We start from the raw sequence: 18,031 nt of genomic DNA, 5'->3' as shown, positions 1-18,031 counted from the left end.
GGGCACAACGCACAGGCGACGCAGGCGGCGCCGTGCTACGGCCAGCCACAACGACACAAACACGGTGAGATGGAACACACACACACACACACACACACACACACACACACACGCACAAACGGTGAGATGGAACACACACACACACACACACACACACACACGCACAAACGGTGAGATGGCGAACACACACACACACACACACACACACACACACACAAGGTGAGATGGAACACACACACACACACACACACACACACGGTGAGATGGAACACACACACACACGGTGAGATGGAACACACACACACACACACACATGGTGAGATGGAACACACACACACACACACACACACATACACACACACGCACACATGGTGAGATGGAACACACACACACACACACACACACACACACACATACACACACAGGCACACATGGTGAGCTGGAACACACACACACACACACACACACACACACACACAGTGAGATGGAACACACACAAACACACACATTTCATCACGCCTTTGATTGATGTTATTTTACACACACATTTCATCACGCCTTTGATTGATGTTATTTTTCCTGTCTGAATCAGTGTTTCCCTCCCTGCTTCTCAGCAGCATGTTTCTAAAGGTCAGGCTGCTACCTCCCTGGTTCCGGTCACTCCAGCCAATGGTGTCGCACTCCCACAGACGGCCAACAGGAGCCTGGACCAGCCCGCCAATGAGAGTGCGGCATCCGTGCCGTCTCCTCCCATTCAGCAGAACTCCTCCTCCTCTCAAGCGACCACAGCAGTGGCCCCATCCAGTAGCAACGGCAGCGTGCCCAGCTCCGCCCCCAAACCCCAGCCCACGCCACCACCCACTCAGGCTGGTATGGCAGAACGAGCCAAGCTTCCTGCCATCAGTGTAGTGCATACCTGCAGATTAGCCCGTGTGTGTGTGTGTGCGTTTATGTGACTGGACCATTTTGAATTGTGTGTGTGTGTGTGTGTGTGTGTGTGTGTGTGTGTGTGTGTGTGTGTGTGTGTGTTGACAGTGCATCTGTGTCTGGCCTGTATTCTAGTACAGAATCAGCAGCCAATGACTAGCTTTGTTGCAGCAGCTCTCTGCCCATGCTCCACTCCACTGCACATCTATTTGATATGTCATATTAGTTTCTGCTCCAGAGCCCTCGGCCCGAGATTAATCTCCCTAAATCTCTGTTGTCTCTGGGGCAGTGCGGGAGCTGGTGGTGTCCGCTGGGAACAGCGTGGAGGTCACGCTGCCACGGAGCGAGGTGGAGCTCAACGCCTTTGTGTTGCCGGACCCTTCCCCAGGTACCAATCATCCGCATCATATTTACCCCCCCCCCCCCACCACTTTAACCCCACTCCTTTCATATGACCTATTTTTCATACCATGCCAGCCATCTGCACAACGCTGCAGCTACAGTGAAAGAGGACCTCATGTGTATGAGGCCTCCCATTCATTTGTCTCTGTTGTGAAAACATGCCTGCTGAATCTGATTCCCTCCCTTTGACTTTCAAACAAGTTTTGCTGTATTCAAATCTTGGAATTCACCTTGTTTTGACCTATTTTGACCAAGGAATTCACCTTGTTTTGACCTATTTTGACCTGTTTTGTCATCTAATCTGACCTTTCAGATTAGATTTTTTTCATTTTTCAGAAGCCTCATCTGCAATGAGTAAGGCCGGAAGTGGCGTGCACATTTCATACCCACACACAGCAGTGTCTGAAACATTACTTAACATGCCAGAGAACGTCTGGCAGTCTCATGAGTTAGCCTGTCTAGTGTGCTGTCATGTAGATTGAGTTTAAGTGTTTTTTTTCCTCTCCGGGGAGTTTCAGATATGACTAAGTGTCATCTGTTTCTGCGTTTCTGTTTCTTTCTTTTTCTCTTTCTCGTTGTCACTCACTCTCTCAGGCACAAGCTACACCTTTGACTGGCGCTTGAAGACACATCCCAAAGACTACAGTGGAGAAATGGAGGGCAAACGAGGCAAGACCCTCAAGCTCAGCAAGGTGCGGCCACAGGCTTCCCTCCATGTTAATAATAATAATTATAACAGTAATAATAAATATGGCAAACAAAAATATCACATGAATCTTTCTGTATCGTATCATATTCTTCTCCTTTTACTTCTCTAAAACGTGTGTGTGTGTGTGTGTGTGTGTGTGTGTGTGTGTGTGTGTGTGTTTGTGTGTGTGTGTTTGTGTGTGTGTTTGTGTTTGTGTTTGTGTTTGTGTTTGTGTTTGTGTTTGTGTTTGTGTTTGTTTGTGTTTGTGTTTGTGCTTGTGTTTGTGTTTGTGTGTGTGCATTGCAGCTGACGGTGGGGCATTATGAATTTGAGGTTATTGTTGATGGTGATGGAGCTCATGGGGAAGGCTACGTCAATGTCACGGTCAAGCCAGGTGAGGCCATGGCTCTTACTCTGCAGACACTAAAGCTGTGGACACGTGTATCGTGTTAGTTTGCCTGCGTCCATTCTTGTCCCATACACATGAATCACAGCATTAGTTTGTGACAGTCACACATGACTCATATTGCAGAAATAGTAGCTCTTATATGCGATACACACTCACATTCACTTCATTTTGACATCGGTATCTATGTATAATCTTTAGCCAGTTGTCAACTAGACTTTGGTGTTTCTTTCTACACCTTCAGAGCCCCGTGTCAATAAACCGCCGGTTGCTGTGGTTTCCCCAAAGTTCCAGGAGATCTCCTTGCCGACCAGCTCCACAGTTATAGACGGCAGCCGTAAGTGACCAGTGTCTTATCATCTGACCTCAGCAGGACTAACCTGTAGCTGTCAGCAACAGCTTCAGCAAATAGAAATATTTGAACACTCATAAACCCTTACTGACACACACACACACACACAGACACCTTCCATGTTAAATATTTAAAAACTAGGCCCATCTTCCTATTGTTGTCAGCAGAGGGCGGGGATTGCCTAAGACCTTTATTGTTTCAAATTTGAGGATGTTTAGAGAAGGAGGGAATGTACACAGATATCCACTTTCTTTACTCTCTCTCTCTCTCTGTGTGTGTGTGTTTTGCTTGACTGTCGCGCTGAAAAATTGTATAATGACATGCTGACGTGTGTGTGATGGGGTGGTTGTGAGTGGACATGTCCCAGCACACTCTGTGTTGTCCTGCACTGTGCCCTGAGTCTCGCAGCATGAGTGACCTGCCTGTGACTTATGACCCCCGCAGAGAGTACGGATGATGAGCGCATCGTCAAATGGCACTGGGAGGAGGTCAAGGGTCCCCTCAGGGAGGAGAAGGTCTCTGCTGACACAGACATCCTCACCCTCACCAATCTGGTCCCGGGGAACTACACCTTCAGGTAAGTCTCATAGTCTATACTCTCAAACCTCTTCCTTCACTTCACTCACATCCCATAACCTCCTTAGTGGGTTCTATTTTTATCTCGGTTCTTGTAGGATATTGCTAGTTGACAGCTGTCAAAGCAAGGACATTGTTTTATGTAAGGGATAATGTATAGAACGCCGGTCATTATCGGGAAAATAAGTCCTGACAGGGCGAACCGGTCTTGTTTCGTCCTGAAGGGACTTATTTTCCCGATAATGACCGGCGTTCTATACATTATCCCGCCTATTATACGGCTACTTGCCAAAACAAAAAAATAAACTCTACGTGACATGTCTTTACATTTATCAATAATGGGGATCAATAAAGTATCTATCTATCTATCTATCTATCTATCTATCTATCTATCTATTACATGAAAACATTTTACCGTAGAACTTTGGGAAATCCCATTCAAGTCAATGGAATGTTCTACTAGCATTGCGAAGAGCCGTATAATAAGTTCCATTAATGTTGTTACTGCTGGGGATGCACTGCCCTGCTATATCTGAAGCAGACTCGGATAGCCTGATCGGGTATCAGTGACAATAGGGCTTCAGGTATCGTGACAATAGGGCCAACCCATGGATGGAGCTAAAACAAGAAACAAAAGGGCCAGCAGTCGGGAGGCATTCACACTTGCTACACCAACAAGTTCCACAACGACTTAGTTTTAAACACCAAACACTAGTACAAGATCTAAGTCTGTTATCGTCATCACGGCTGAGAAAGTCAGATCGGTGCCTTCCTGTATTCGTCCAAATCCTACAGTTGTCTGCATTGCACTTTATCTGCAGACTATCAGTGTGCTTTGACAACTTGTTTTACCAGTTAGTCATGTGGTTCCTTTTCTTAAACCTTGAATTTCCTGTCTGCGACACTCAACTATTACAGAAAAAGATTTCTGCCTCATATGTAATGAATGTGGTAGAACAGTTGGACATTCCTACAGAGTTTTTAGGCTTTGATGGTTTTGCTACTTATCTGCAATCGTGTGTGTGTGTGTGTGTGTGTGTGTGTGTGTGTGTGTGTGTGTGTGTGTGTGTGTGTTTTCTTCGGATGAGTCAGATGAGGAAGTGTTAACTTGTGTGTCCTTTTCCCCCACCCAACCTCACTTCATCCAGTCTGACGGTGACAGACTCTGACGGTGCACAGAGCTCAACCCAGGCCAAGCTGCTGGTCCACAAGGCCATGGACTACAAGCCAGTGGCCAACGCTGGTCCAAACCAGGTCATCACCCTGCCCCGCAACTCTGTCACACTCTATGGCAACCAGAGCAAGGATGACCACGAGCCACTCGCCTACGAGTGGTCCCTCAGTCCCAATAGCAAGGGCAAGGTGGTGGAGATGCAGGTCAGTCACTGGGCATATTGTCTGTCTGTCTGTCTGTCTGTCTGTCTGTCTGTCTGTCTGTACGTACGTACAAGTAGAGTTTAGTTTGGTTATATGAAAGCAGAGCTGAAGCTGCCAATTAATTGACCAACCTTTGTATGATTTCAGTAGATTTGTATGGTCTCTTAGCAACTCCGTGGTGCATCAGAGTCACGATCATACTGCACAGTTTTGACATGTAGAGTGTTTATGTATATATGATACAATGTCATGTGTTATTGGGTTGTCTGTCTGTCTGTAGGGTGTACGCACCCCCATCCTTCAGCTGTCAGCCCTGCAAGAGGGCGACTACACCTTCCAGCTCACTGTGACCGACTCAACTGGGCAGCAGGACACGGCTGAGGTCACTGTCATAGTCCAGCCAGGTGAGTCCCTCCCCACCTCTCAGCTACCAGACATGCCATCCAGACACACAGACACCAACTTATGTCTTAGCTGCATCCTCTTCTACTGAAGGAAGTTGGATGCTTTTCGCACTGCTCCTGCTTAATCCATCCTTTCTGGCAATTTCCACTCTTTCTCTCTTTTATTGAAGATTTTGTTATCAAAAATAGTGAAACCAGTGCATTTTATCTTGGAACTTCAGTGGTTAGTTTTGGGAAAAAAAAAACAGCTTTATATGAGCCAGTCAATGAGCCAGTCAAGTTACCTGAAGTTAGATTAAAACAAAATCCAGGGAATCCTGTGGAAAATGCACTGAGCTTGAACAGAGGATTTCTACTTTGGAATCAAAGATTGATGCCCTTCCATCAAAGACAGATGAACCACGAGACACGTCTCATGAAGTTTGCTTTCCACAGTCATTCCAGCAGTGTCCGGTTCGGCATGCCTCTGTTTCAGCTTGTGCAGAGTGTTTTGGTTTAGCCGAGTTGTTGATGTCTTGTTCCGTCTGTACGGCTACTGAGTGCTTATCAGAGGGTCGGCTCAAGGTTGGAGGAAAAAAGTCTGGGTGATGGAGAGAGAGGCGATATCTTCTCGGACAACATATCACTGCTAATAGAGCGGATGAATACATTGACTTAACAAAGCCAAATGTGAGTACAGAACATTGGCAAAGGCAAGGTGCCAGACCTGAAAAACAAAATACAAAAGGAACTATAATTACCTCAACACCAGTAAATTCATGTTTCCAGATATATGCCTCATATCAGAAATAGTGCCAGACCAGACAATGCTTGGGGTTCTAAGGAAAACCCACTGGCCCCTAAGATTATCAAACAGATTTTAATGCCTCCAAGACATGAGAGAATAACTTCCCAGGGAATGGACTCCAAGAATGATTGGCACAGACAAGAAGCAGCACTTGGCACCTGTTTATCCCACAACCCTCGTTCTAGGCCAGGGGATCCCAAACTTTCCCACAACAAGGCCCCCCGAATACCACTATGTTCTGGACAAGGACCCCCTTGATGTGTTACTAAACCCATCGACAATACTACGGCAAATGTAAAAATACATTAAGCTAATCCTAATAATTATTTTAGCCACAAGCACTTCGCGATGGAGCATACAGTGTGTAAAAATTGCATTTTGGGCTTTCTGCTATATGAGAGCTATCACTCTACTATTATTCCCAGTTATTATCATGGAAAATGTAATGTTCAGATATGCGACAAATTATTATAATGGCATAGTATTTTTCAAATGTATTTATTTGTTGCTTTTATTTTTCCATTCAACTTGCTGAGGTCCCTCTGGCACCACCTCGCGGCCCCCACTTTGAAAACGATGGTTACGTATGTAACCGCAGTTCTATGAATTTCGGATGACCGCCAGAGGCGGTGCTTTCAGCACCTGGATGTCCATCACATACGCACGTAGGTCGAGTGTTTGTTTTACCAACAAAGTCACCTGTGACCGGGGTGACGTATGACGCGGCGTCATGCACTTAAGGTGCTTTCACCCCGGAAGTGACCTCTTGGCAATCTTCTCGTCCCCCCTCCGAGTGACTGCCAAGCTCTGGCGGTCATCGAAATTATAGAACCGCTGGTTACATAACGCAACCATCGCTCTATTTCATTTCTACTGACCGCCAGAGGCGGTGCTTTCAGCACCTGGATGACATACCAACAAGGTTACGAGGAGGAGAACTTACCTTTCGACCACCTAATGGCTTAAGAGAGTAGCGGTGACTAGCGGGTTACTTGCAGCCACGTTAACTCTGTAGAATCTTGCGAATGTGCAAGATGATGCCCATGATGCCGCCGCACAAATGTCGGACAGTGGCACCCCCCTTAGGGCCGCCCATGATGTCACCACACTCCGGGTTGAGTGGCCGTGGACAGAGGCTGGGATTGGTAGGCCCCTGCGGTCATAGGCCTTGTAGATAGCCTCGACAATCCACCCGGACAGTCGTTGTTTTGACAATGCCTGGCCCCGTCTTGGCCCTGAATGGCAGACAAAAAGTGATTCCGACCGCCGGAATCCAGTGGTTGACTGAATATATGCCCTTAGAGCCCGGACTGGGCACAGCAAGGCTGTGTGTCCCTGCTGTCCATCCTCCCCAGTTGGAGGATCAAACGCGGCTAAATGGAGGGGTTGATTTACAAACGAAGAGGAGAAAGTCTTCGGTAAAAAGGATGGGTTAGGCCACAATGTGACCCCCGTTTCTCCCGGGGCCCATTGGAGGCACTCACGGCTGATTGATAGAGCGTGTGACTCCCCCACCCTCTTTGCTGATGCCATGGCCAACAGAAAGGCAGTCTTCAACGATACCCATTTATCCTCTGTTCTCAAGAGGTTCAAATGGGTGCCGGCACAGCGCCTCCAACACCAATGGTAGGTCCCAGGAAGGCGTCTGGCTCCGCTGTGGCGGCCTGAGTCGCTGTGTCCCCCTCAGGAAACGCGTCACCAGTGTGTGGGAGCCCACAGTGACGCCATCCACCTTGTTGTGGCTGGCAGATATTGCGTGGCATAAACCGGATGGTGGCTGCAGCCAGGCCCCGTCAAACGAGACTGCAAGAATCCGAGAATTGTCGGTACTGGACAACTGGTTGGCTCCTCCCCGCGGGCCCGGCACCATTCCACGAAGAGCTTCCACCTGTTCCACATTAGTGCATTAGTGGAAGCCGCCCGTGATGGGAACCACAGCCTCCCGGGCCATCTGGGGGCTATCAGCAGCACCGTGTGGCCCTCCTGGGAGATCCTGTGGATCCTCATGGCTCGAATCAGTGGAAGTGGGGGAAATGCATACAAAAGCTGCTGGGGCCACTCATGTGCCAGCCTACTCGGGCCACTCATGTCATCCTGGCCTAAGGGGCTCATTGTCTCTTCCAGGGAAAACCATAGGGGGCAGTGTGTAGAGTCTTGGCAGGCGAAGAGATCCACCTCTGCTCTGCCATACCGCTGCCAGACGGCCTGCACCACCTCTGGGTGCAGCCTCCACTCCCCTGGATGAGGGCTCTGTCGGGATAAGAAGTCTGCTGCTGTGTTCCGAATGCCCGCTTTGTGCATTGCCCTCAGGCTCAGCAAGCGGGGGTAGGCCCAGGACAGCAACTGGCAAACTAGTCTCAGGGATGACTGAGACCTCGTACTCCCCTGATGGTTGATGAGGTAAACCACTGCTGTGTTGTCGGTTCTCACAAGCACATGCCTCCCCGACAGCACTGGAAAGAAGTGCTTGAGGGCAAGGAGAACCGCCAGAAGATCTTACACATTTATGTGTCGGCGTTGCTGTTGGGGGTCCCATGAGCCGCGAACAGCCCTGCACTGCCAAACAGCACCCCAACCTGTCAGAAGCGTCGGTCGTTACGACCTCCCTGCATAAGGGTATGGCGCCAAGACTAACTCCCTGAGTCCAGTATGCCCGGCTCTTCCATGGTCGCATGCACTGAATACACCTGGCAGTGACTCTTACCAGCTTGTGCCTGTCGGTCCTTGGATCCAACCCCAGTCTGTTGATGCCCACATCTGGAGTGGTCTCAATGAGAGTTGGCCTAGGGGGACTACGGCAGCAGAACTGAAGGTTTGCACTTGGCCTTTCCTGAACTGTCCTACCCGACTGAGGATGTCGTTCACCCGTTGGGGAGATGGGTTTTTGTCTGCCTTCCCCGAGAATCCAGCTGGATACCAATGAACACTATACGCTGACTGGGTGTCAAAGTGCTCTTCTCGTGATTTTATTTTGAGGCCTAACCTGGTGAGATATCAACAGAGCTAGGTCCCTGAATGAATCTGTCTCTGTCTGAGACACTACCAACCAATCGTCCAGGTACGAGAGGATGAGCATAACTTCTTTCTGTAGTGGTGCCAGTGCTGCTGCCACGAATCTCATAAAAATCCGAGGGGCCAGTGATATTCCAAAGGGGAGGACCCTGAACTGGTTGACCCTTCCCTCAAACACAAAGCGCAGGAACTGCCGGTGATGTGGTGCAATTGGTATATGAAAAAAGGCATCCTTGAGGTATTTTGTCGTGAACCAGACGTATTTCCCAATGGTCTGGAGGACGTATGAAATATTAAGGTCTTGAGGTATTTGTTTAATGACCCGAGATCCAATATGGGGCGAATCCATCCCCTTTTTTTGGGATTATGAAATATGTGGAGTAGAAGCCACTGTTCAGTGAACATGGCTCTACGGGCTCTATTGCTAGGGCCCTGACCTCCTGACGCAGGGCCAGTGCCTTGGCCTCGTCCCTTACTATTGTCATTTTGATCCCTGTGAACCTTGGCAGTCAGCATTTGAACTGAATGCTGTAGCCCCCTGATAGGGTGTCCAGCACACAAGGGTCTGATGTTAACGCTTCCCAGCTCAACAGTTGTTGGCTGGTGAAGCGACCGACCACCGGGATGAAGCTGTCATTGCCTGCCCGCTCGGCCCCTCCGGCTCCTGGAGGGGCGATGGCCATATGCTGTGTCTTGCTGTGCCGGGCGAGTGGTCTGTCTAGTGACAGGCCTGCGACACCCCCCTGGTGGAGGTGGCCTTGACTGCGACAAAGGCCGTGGTATTACTTGGGCCCTGTCGGTCCCTGGGTAGGGCCTCTGCCGGTGAACAGGTGTGTGGTGTAAACTAGCAAATTGTTGCCTGACCTGTGTCACCCGCAAACTGCATTCCAGGGCCTGCTGCGCCGCAGGTCTGAACAGCAGTGGAGACAGGGCGAGCCATACCTCATGTTGTGCAAGTGTAAGGGAAGATATTACCTGACCGAGCTCCCTTGACATATAGGCAAATGCCCGCAGCGAGGCTTCACTGAGGGTTTGAGCTGATGGGTCGACTCATGGGACTGGAGGATGTGGGAGAGGGCTAAAACAAGGTGGGACATAGAATTTCCTATACGCGCCATCCGTGCTGCCGCGTCATAACTCTTCCCGAGTAGGTCGTCCGTCAGGCAATATTGTGGCCAGGGGCAGCGCGCGTCAGGTCTCAACGCCTCATCAGGCGAGAGGATCAAGCCCGCCAATGTGGGCTCTATACCGGGCATCCTGTCGAGGCCACAGCTGGATGTGCCCTGCATATTGGCTAGTGCCCTACAATCACTAGGGAGATGGGGAAAATGCCTTGGGTCTGCCCAACATCTCTGTAGCTCTTCCATAAAGGTGGCCGAAGGTGGGACACAAAATGTATCCCTAGAGCCTGACCAGCAACCGTGCTACCCAGTGAACCAGAATCCTCTAGGGAGTTGGAGTCAGAGCCGTGAGATACCAGCTCTGCCAGATCCTCAGCCCACTCATCTACCGTCCTTAGACTCTCTGAGGCTCTGATGGAAAATACATCATCCTCAGAGGCACTTACTGCTGGGGACAGTACAGGGGGCGGTGGGTCGTGTGTTGTAGTGTCTGTAGCGGAACCGCTAGCCGACGGTATATCAGGACGCTGTAAACCCTCCAGTAGCGCTTTTATCTGCGCAAATTCCAATGCCAAAAAGTCTACTTTCTGGGCCAAAGGGTCTGACTTAGTGCACTTTGGAGCACTCCCCATCTGCAGCCCTAGTACGCTCGCTCGGACTGGCCAATTGAGACCCTGAAGCTTCCTCTAGTTGGGCAAGTCTGGTGGTGCGGGCAGCTAAACTCAAGCAACAGCAGTCTACACAAGCCCTCTCAGTTAGCCCTTGTGTTAGGTGGTCAATACCAAGGCAACGGGGGTAACGGTCGTGACCGTCGTCAGGCTCAAGGGAGGTCGAGCACTTGGCGCACACCAAAAACATGCCGTAATTATTTAAATAAACAAAAGGCTAACTTTCTTGATAATAGGCACTCAACCCAGTTCAGCTGCGCATAGAGCAAAATGCACTCGCTGCGAGCCCAAATGACTCCAGTTACAAGCGAAAAACACAAACTGAAATTTTAAGCAAACAGCCAACAAACGCTGTCTATTAAGAAACACAAGTCGCTATATGTAAACCAACACAAAATACAAGACACCTAGTGTCATTCAACGCTCAGAAGGTAAGCAATAATGCTGGGCTAACGTTGAAATAAACTGAACCCTGTCTCGAGTTTAAATATAAGTTCAGAGAAGTACGAAAGTCTGGTCGAATGCTGCTAGGAATGGCGACAAGACCACCGATATCCTAATCCAGCTAACGAGAAGCCAAATTTCCTTCGGTGTCAACATAGAGCGAAACCACTCATGGATGCATCAACGAATTAGAAAACCATGCCTTTACCTTGATTAAATGTACAGCAATCGCAGTCTTAAGAGGGCGAAAACGCAGCTCCAACCCGTAAAGGTTTCAAGACTCCCAGCGATTGACTCGAAACACCTACATTCATACGAGAAGATGGCAAGAGGTCACTTCCGGGGTGAAAGCACCTTAAATGCATGTGACTTTGTTGGTGGCGACCATCGATGGACATCCAGGTGCTGGTCACAGGTGACTTTGTTGATGATTGAATGCTGTCTTCCAAACACTTGACCTACAAAATGTAAAATATCGTGATCATTGTGCATGTGATGGGCATCTAGGTGTTGGAAGGTCAGACAGACGGAACAAGAAGTGCTAAAACCAAAAATAGAACGGAAAATGAACGTTCTAAAGATTATCTGGCTTCAATGAATTCAACATAGAATTTTAGAACCTTCAATTGTTGCGGAACGGAATCTTATGTTCGAATGCTCAAAAACCCACACCTTAAACAGTAAATACATGTTGGTGTTTTTTTTCTCTCTCAGAGAATAATAAGCCTCCGGAGGCCAACGCAGGCCCAGAGAAGGAGCTTACCCTCCCAGTGGACCACACCACACTGGATGGCAGCAAGAGCAGCGATGACCAGAAGATCGCCACTTACCACTGGAGACAGACAAAGTGAGTGGAGACACTCGCACAAACATACACACACACACACACACACACACACACACACTCACAAGATATGCCTTGATGTCTTCCTCAGGGGGCCAGATGGGGTGAAGATTGAGAATGCAGACAGTGCAGTTGCCACGGTGACCGGTCTGCAAGTGGGTGTGTATGACTTCACCCTGACCGTCACGGACGAGAGGAACTTGAAGAGTTCCGACACCGTCAACGTCATCGTCCGAGAAGGTAACGCAAACATTTTTGCCCAAGAGTGTGTGAGGGTGTATGTTTTTATTCAGTCTGCTGTCTGCTGCATGTGTTTAGGCATGTGTGTACTGTCTGTGTGTGTGTGCATTCATCTTATCCGTAACTTTACTCCTGCAGAGGTGGACAAATCTCCAGTTGCAAAAGTTCTGTCCAGTGCCGCTGTCTCCCTCCCGGTGCGAACTGCCATACTGGATGGATCCCGATCCTCTGATGATAAAGGAGGCGTCACCTACCTGTGGACCCGAGACGACAGCAGCCCAGCGGCCGGGGTCAGCAGCCAATCATAGCACAGCACGGCATTACACTTACCAGTCACATGACCGCACAATCCTGAACCAACCAAGCCCCTCCTATAACAGTAACAGTTCATTAACATGATGCCACTTCTCTTTGGTTGTCAATCATACATGAACACTCCTGTTGGATACATGCACCAATGGCACTCAGGGGCTTTGACACACTAAAGTCTCATGGTACTGTTACTGGGAGCTGAGTCATGTAGCTCAATGCAGTCCCTCCGATTGAGATCGGGGGATTGAGAGGATGTAGAAAGAGCAAGAACAACCAGTATATATTCTCTGTGTGTTCATTTCCTCATTAGTATTCCTAGTAACACGTTATAGTATACAGCTGTTTCACTTTTGAATTCTCTCGTACCACATATAAGAATCACATCAGTGGGGATTAGGATTAGGGTCTGTCTGTGATCTAATATTGAAATTGTGATTGATTTGTTTCACATCAGATTATTGAGGATTAATGACTGATTTTTAGTGTCTGGTATTTCTTGAGAGTTATTTGACAGCAAGGGTAGTTTAAGGAGACTGCTAATGATGAGTGAGACGAGTTTTGAAGAGGAGAGCCATTTTAAGTATAAGTATATATACTTTTTTGATCCCGTGAGGGAAATTTGGTCTCTGCATTTAACCCAATCGGTGAATTAGTGAAACACAAACAGCACACAGTGAACACACAGTGAGGTGAAGCACACACTAATCCCGGCGCAGTGAGCTGCCTGCTTCAACGGAGGCGCTCGGGGAGCAGTGAGGGGTTGGGTGCCTTGCTCAAGGGCACTTCAGCCGCGGCCTGGGGATAGGGGATCAGACTATTTCGTTTCCCCCCTGGAGCATATGAAAATTGCAATGGAGCGGTGGGGTGACCACACCAGTGTTTACCACAGAATTAAATTCTATTTGTGGTGGCATGTTTGCAGAATTAACTTGAATAGAACAGTTTTTAACAAATTAGCGCAGCGTGGGTTATGATGCTAACCGGATTTAAGCACAATTTAGTACAACCTGGAAAAATCATTGTGTGGTGGTCAATGTTGATATTGTGGTGGGCCGCCACAAATAAGTCAATGTATGGTAAACGCTGAACACAAACTGACCCGTCCTATTCTGCCCCTGTAGGACGTGCTCAATAACTCCGACCACCAGGCAGTGCTGTTGCTCGGGAACCTGGTGGAGGGGAAGTACACCTTCACCCTGACCGTGACTGACAGCAAGGGTCAAAGCAGCACAGATCACGGCAGCGTGGAGGTCAAACCAGGTCAGTCACCCAGGTCACAAGGGTCAAAGTGCTGACTGTGTGTTTATGCAAATGAGCACATTGTCATGATCTCAATGAATCAGTGGCAGAGAATGGTTGCTTGTGAGTGTTTGTATATACATTTGTCTAACACAGTTGACTGACTACCACCTGTGAGAGGGTTCAATGAGTGTGCAGCGGTCTGTTAGAATGATGTTGTCATGTGTAAGTGATGCAATTAGAGTATTAATTTGTATTTGTAAGTTTAAATACTACATTCTAATATATTGTCAAAATGGTAGAAAATTACTGTGGACCAGAAACCAAATTGTTTAGAGTCAACAGATTCCGCTGCAGCTCATGTGTGCATTCAGTTATTGTGGCTCTATGAGTGATTTAGGGGCCGTTCACACGAGGAACGATAACTATAACCATAATGATAAAAGCGTCCAGACTGACCAATGATAAGCAAAGTCTCCTTGTGTTACTGAATGTGATAGCTAAAATGTGATGGGTTTGATTGGCTGTTTTTTATCGTTCTCAAAATCGCTCTGAAAGTGATCCCCAATGATATCGTTCTTCATGTCGTTATCTTTATAGTTTGTAATCATTCATATTAACAAGAACTATATTTTTTTTATAGTTTTCGTTATGGATATCATTCTTGGTGTGAACGGCCCTTTAGGTTACCTGTACCTGGAATTGGCTTGAAAGCTTTAGCTAAGCTAAATGTGTTGGAAATGTTATTGCTTACTCAGTAGTTTAAGGAAAGGGTAATCTGTAAGAAAAAAATATTCCTTTCTATCAGAGTAAAGAGGTGTATATTTTTATTTAAAATATTAACATTACTTTATAAAGGCTCATAGGTTAAAGCAGTGTCAGTCTTCATCCATCCTTTGTCAGACATCTGACACAATCAGATGTGTTTACACTCATGTGTGTGTGTGTGTGTGTGTTTGTGTGTGTGTGTGTGTGTGTGTGTGTGTGTGTGTGTGTGTAGATATGTGGCAGCATGACCTGGTCGAGCTGCTGCTAGAGGTGTGTGTGTCTCATGTGACCCACCGCCAGCGAGAAATGCTGCTGCGGCAGGTCGGGGTGCTATTGGGCGTGCTCGACAGTGACATCATTGTCAGAGAGATAAGCGCCTACAATGAGCTCAGGTAACTACATCCCCTTTCCTCTAACACTCTCTTCTTTTGTTTTTTTTCCTTTATATCCCAGACTAATGGACAGATTCATTTTTTTAATTGTGTGCGTGTCTGCGTGTGTGTATTTGTATCTCTGTGTGTATCTGTGATCCGTCTAGCACGCGGTTGGTGTTTCTGGTGTCCGGGGGTCCGGGTCGTCCACCCCTCTCTGGGCACAGCGTTGCCATGGGTCTGCGGAACAAACTCCACAAGCAGAAGAATGACTTCCTGATCTTCAAAGCCCGGCGGGTTGACACCGTCAGTGAGTAACGTTTCTGCCTCAGAGCTCATCATGGACACAGTCAGATTCAGATATGGATATATGGATATAGAGAGCCAGTCCTACAACACCAGTGTTACATGTCTGTGAGGAATGCAATATGACTGGGGCCCTCTCTCCTTCTCTCTCTCTCTCTCTCTCTCTCTCTCTCTCTCTCTCTCTCTCTCTCTCTCTCTCTCTCTCTCTCTCTTTCCCTTTCTCTTTTCTCTCTTTCCATCTTGCTCTCCCTGCAGTCTGCCAGCTGAATTGCTCGAACCATGGTGAGTGTGACTCGTTCACACGGAGGTGTGTGTGCCACCCTTTCTGGATGGAGAACTTCATCCGCACACAACTTGGCGATGCCGAGAGTAACTGTGGTAAGTCACACATTCAGATAGCATACAATACCTAGTTTTGTGGGGAGATGTGTTTGTATTGGGTTTGTTTTAGTGTTAGTGGTAACAAATGTACATTTATATTCATCATTGACAAGTGACTAATTTAACATAACAGTGAGGTTCAGTATCAGCAAGCATCAATGTGGGCTAAAGGTAGAGAAGGCCTTATTCTGAAATCCATTCAGTTAACCTCTATATAGCTGTTATTAGCCTAGCTTTTTTTATTTGGGCTGACAGGACAGTGAAGGGTGACAGGAAGAGAATGGAATAAAGAGGTGGGGTGGGATCGGGAAATTACCATAGGTTGGATTCGAATTCTCTGCGGTCTCCGCTTGCACCACAGCTCCCCCTAGCATAGCTGTTTTGACAGAAAAATCCTCATCTGTAATGAGCAAAACGGGACATCACTTATGTGGTTTAATAACACAACTGTGTGATGTTTTTATGATTTTGAATATTCAATAATTATGTGTATATGTGTGGATACACATTATTATGTTATGTAATTATTATGTTAAGTATTGTGGAGCATGTATTAAAAATATATATATTTTTTTTCTTTTCAGAATGGAGTGTGCTATATGTTACAATAGCAGCATTCATGATTGTAGTTGCCATAGCAACACTGGTTTGGGGTATTGTGTGTTGTTGTCGCAGGTGAGTTTGACATTTTACTACTCTACTTGCGTTTTACATATAGAGCGAGTTTACAGAAAGGAGTGGCATATTTTAATTACATTTTCCTGTCTGTGGGTGTTAGTGATCAGGTGTGGGGAAATTTCCAGTGATTAGACAACACTTAAGTTGTTGAATGCCTACTCAGGTTGTTGTTGTCCAATTGGCTACACTTTAAAGAAATGTAGACATTACAAGGATGATCTCAGTTATTTTAGGTTTCTCTTGTCTATGACCTCGGAGGTCAACCTCCCTTAGGGAGTCTGGAGTAATGACAGTTTTTCTTTATCATGACCGCTATTTTATTTTAATTTTATGTAATCCATTACGAATATCCTGTTTATCCTGTTTTAGTCCTATAAACAATGGCAAGACTTTGTCTACGACAGACTTGTTGTTACTTTTTGCCTCTTTGTGGATTAATACTTCATTTTTACCACACAGGCGTAAAAGCAGAGTGCGGCGGAAGAGTCGTTATAAGATGCTGGAGGCCGATGAACAGGATACCTTAGAGCTGCACGCACCCAGAGCCGGTAACCACAGGCATATTTTTACATTTATACACACATTCTATTCAGAGTGCTTCTTTGTAGCACACACACACACACACACAAACATACGTAAATAACCCTCAAAACAACACACATGATTTACAGCCAAATGATTTACATTGTTAAATTAGATGTTTAAATTTAATGTTTTATTTTACATGTGAGGCACTTACTAACACACCCGCACAATTAAAAGTTTAGCTGATGCACAGTTGTTGATCAGTGTGCAGGAAACATAATCATGTACATAAGAGTAACACGCTCCCCCTTTACCCCCCACAGTTCGGGTCAAGGCGGCTCCTCCCCCCTCTTCCTCTGCGCTTATGCGCTCTGACTCCGAGCTGGACAGTGACGACGCTCAGGGGGTCACGCCCTGGACTGAGCGGGAACGGGAGCGGGGCCAGTTGCTGCGGCCGCAGAATGGAACCCTGAGGAACGGCCAGGGCCCTGTCCGAGCCAAGAAGTCGCAGAGGGAGGAGCTGCTATAGCAGTGGCTGCCGTAGCCACACACGCTGACCCCATACAGCTGACTCTGAGGGAGGGTTGGACTTTGGTGTGGTTCCTGTGGTCCCCCCACACACACACTGAGCCAGGGGCAGCTCCTCCATGCCCCAGATCTGGGAGATTCTTGCTCTGCCCCCTGTAACCTCAGACTGCGGAACGAGTGACCCAAGGGGAGCACAGAGAAGCAAGATGCTAGAAGTAGCATACACACATACACACCGCTGTACCGCACCTGTACACATACCTCAAGCATGCATACACCAGTTCACTTCCACAAAACTGGCTCTGTCTTCAAACCCCCCATCACACCACCAACACCAACTCTTCCTTGAAGCCAGTGGCAATAGTGTTGACACAGAACATTGTCTTAACAAAAAAACTAACCACCAACAATGTTTGTGCATGAGATTGAGATGGTTTTAAATGCATTTTTGTTTAGAGGAAATGTCTGCATGTGGTTATATACTGTGTGTGTGATATTCTGCTGTGTCTAACAGATGATGTCTGTATGGCCTTTTGCGGCAGTGTGTCCCACCTGTGAATGAGGCTATATTGGTCAGCCCTGTGCCACTTCGATCACCAGCAAAATATGTTGATCTCCAGTGATGATGACCATCCTAAGTAGAGAGCTGATTAGAGAATAGGGGGGTAAATGTGA

The 18,031-nt window shown here is 47.4% G+C and overlaps 1 protein-coding gene across 3 annotated transcripts in view; it reads left to right on the top strand.

The window, feature by feature from the left end:
- kiaa0319l (KIAA0319-like ortholog) overlaps positions 1 to 17,664 on the top strand; it is a 22,105-nt gene extending 4,441 nt beyond the window's left edge. For 2 of the 3 annotated variants that reach the window (XM_048229304.1, XM_048229306.1), the window contains exons 4-22: positions 1 to 64; positions 615 to 870; positions 1,217 to 1,315; positions 1,924 to 2,021; positions 2,324 to 2,411; positions 2,668 to 2,760; positions 3,220 to 3,352; positions 4,500 to 4,728; positions 5,009 to 5,132; positions 11,879 to 12,011; positions 12,100 to 12,248; positions 12,387 to 12,538; positions 13,682 to 13,820; positions 14,800 to 14,959; positions 15,106 to 15,248; positions 15,500 to 15,622; positions 16,210 to 16,300; positions 16,763 to 16,851; positions 17,152 to 17,664. The exon at positions 1 to 64 is cut by the window's left edge and continues 259 nt beyond it. In XM_048229304.1, the coding sequence (XP_048085261.1) occupies positions 1 to 64; positions 615 to 870; positions 1,217 to 1,315; positions 1,924 to 2,021; positions 2,324 to 2,411; positions 2,668 to 2,760; positions 3,220 to 3,352; positions 4,500 to 4,728; positions 5,009 to 5,132; positions 11,879 to 12,011; positions 12,100 to 12,248; positions 12,387 to 12,538; positions 13,682 to 13,820; positions 14,800 to 14,959; positions 15,106 to 15,248; positions 15,500 to 15,622; positions 16,210 to 16,300; positions 16,763 to 16,851; positions 17,152 to 17,357 (2,569 nt within the window). In that variant the 3' untranslated portion in view covers positions 17,358 to 17,664. The remainder of the gene's footprint in view (positions 65 to 614; positions 871 to 1,216; positions 1,316 to 1,923; positions 2,022 to 2,323; positions 2,412 to 2,667; positions 2,761 to 3,219; positions 3,353 to 4,499; positions 4,729 to 5,008; positions 5,133 to 11,878; positions 12,012 to 12,099; positions 12,249 to 12,386; positions 12,539 to 13,681; positions 13,821 to 14,799; positions 14,960 to 15,105; positions 15,249 to 15,499; positions 15,623 to 16,209; positions 16,301 to 16,762; positions 16,852 to 17,151) is intronic. The other variant, XM_048229305.1, reaches the window with a different exon arrangement.
- Positions 17,665 to 18,031: the final 367 nt, after the last annotated feature.

This window comes from Alosa alosa, chromosome 20 (assembly GCF_017589495.1).
Source record: "Alosa alosa isolate M-15738 ecotype Scorff River chromosome 20, AALO_Geno_1.1, whole genome shotgun sequence".
Classification (NCBI taxonomy): Eukaryota; Metazoa; Chordata; class Actinopteri; order Clupeiformes; family Clupeidae; genus Alosa; species Alosa alosa.
The sequence above is the reverse complement of the archived record's forward strand: the minus strand, read 5'-3'. Positions and strand labels throughout refer to the sequence as shown.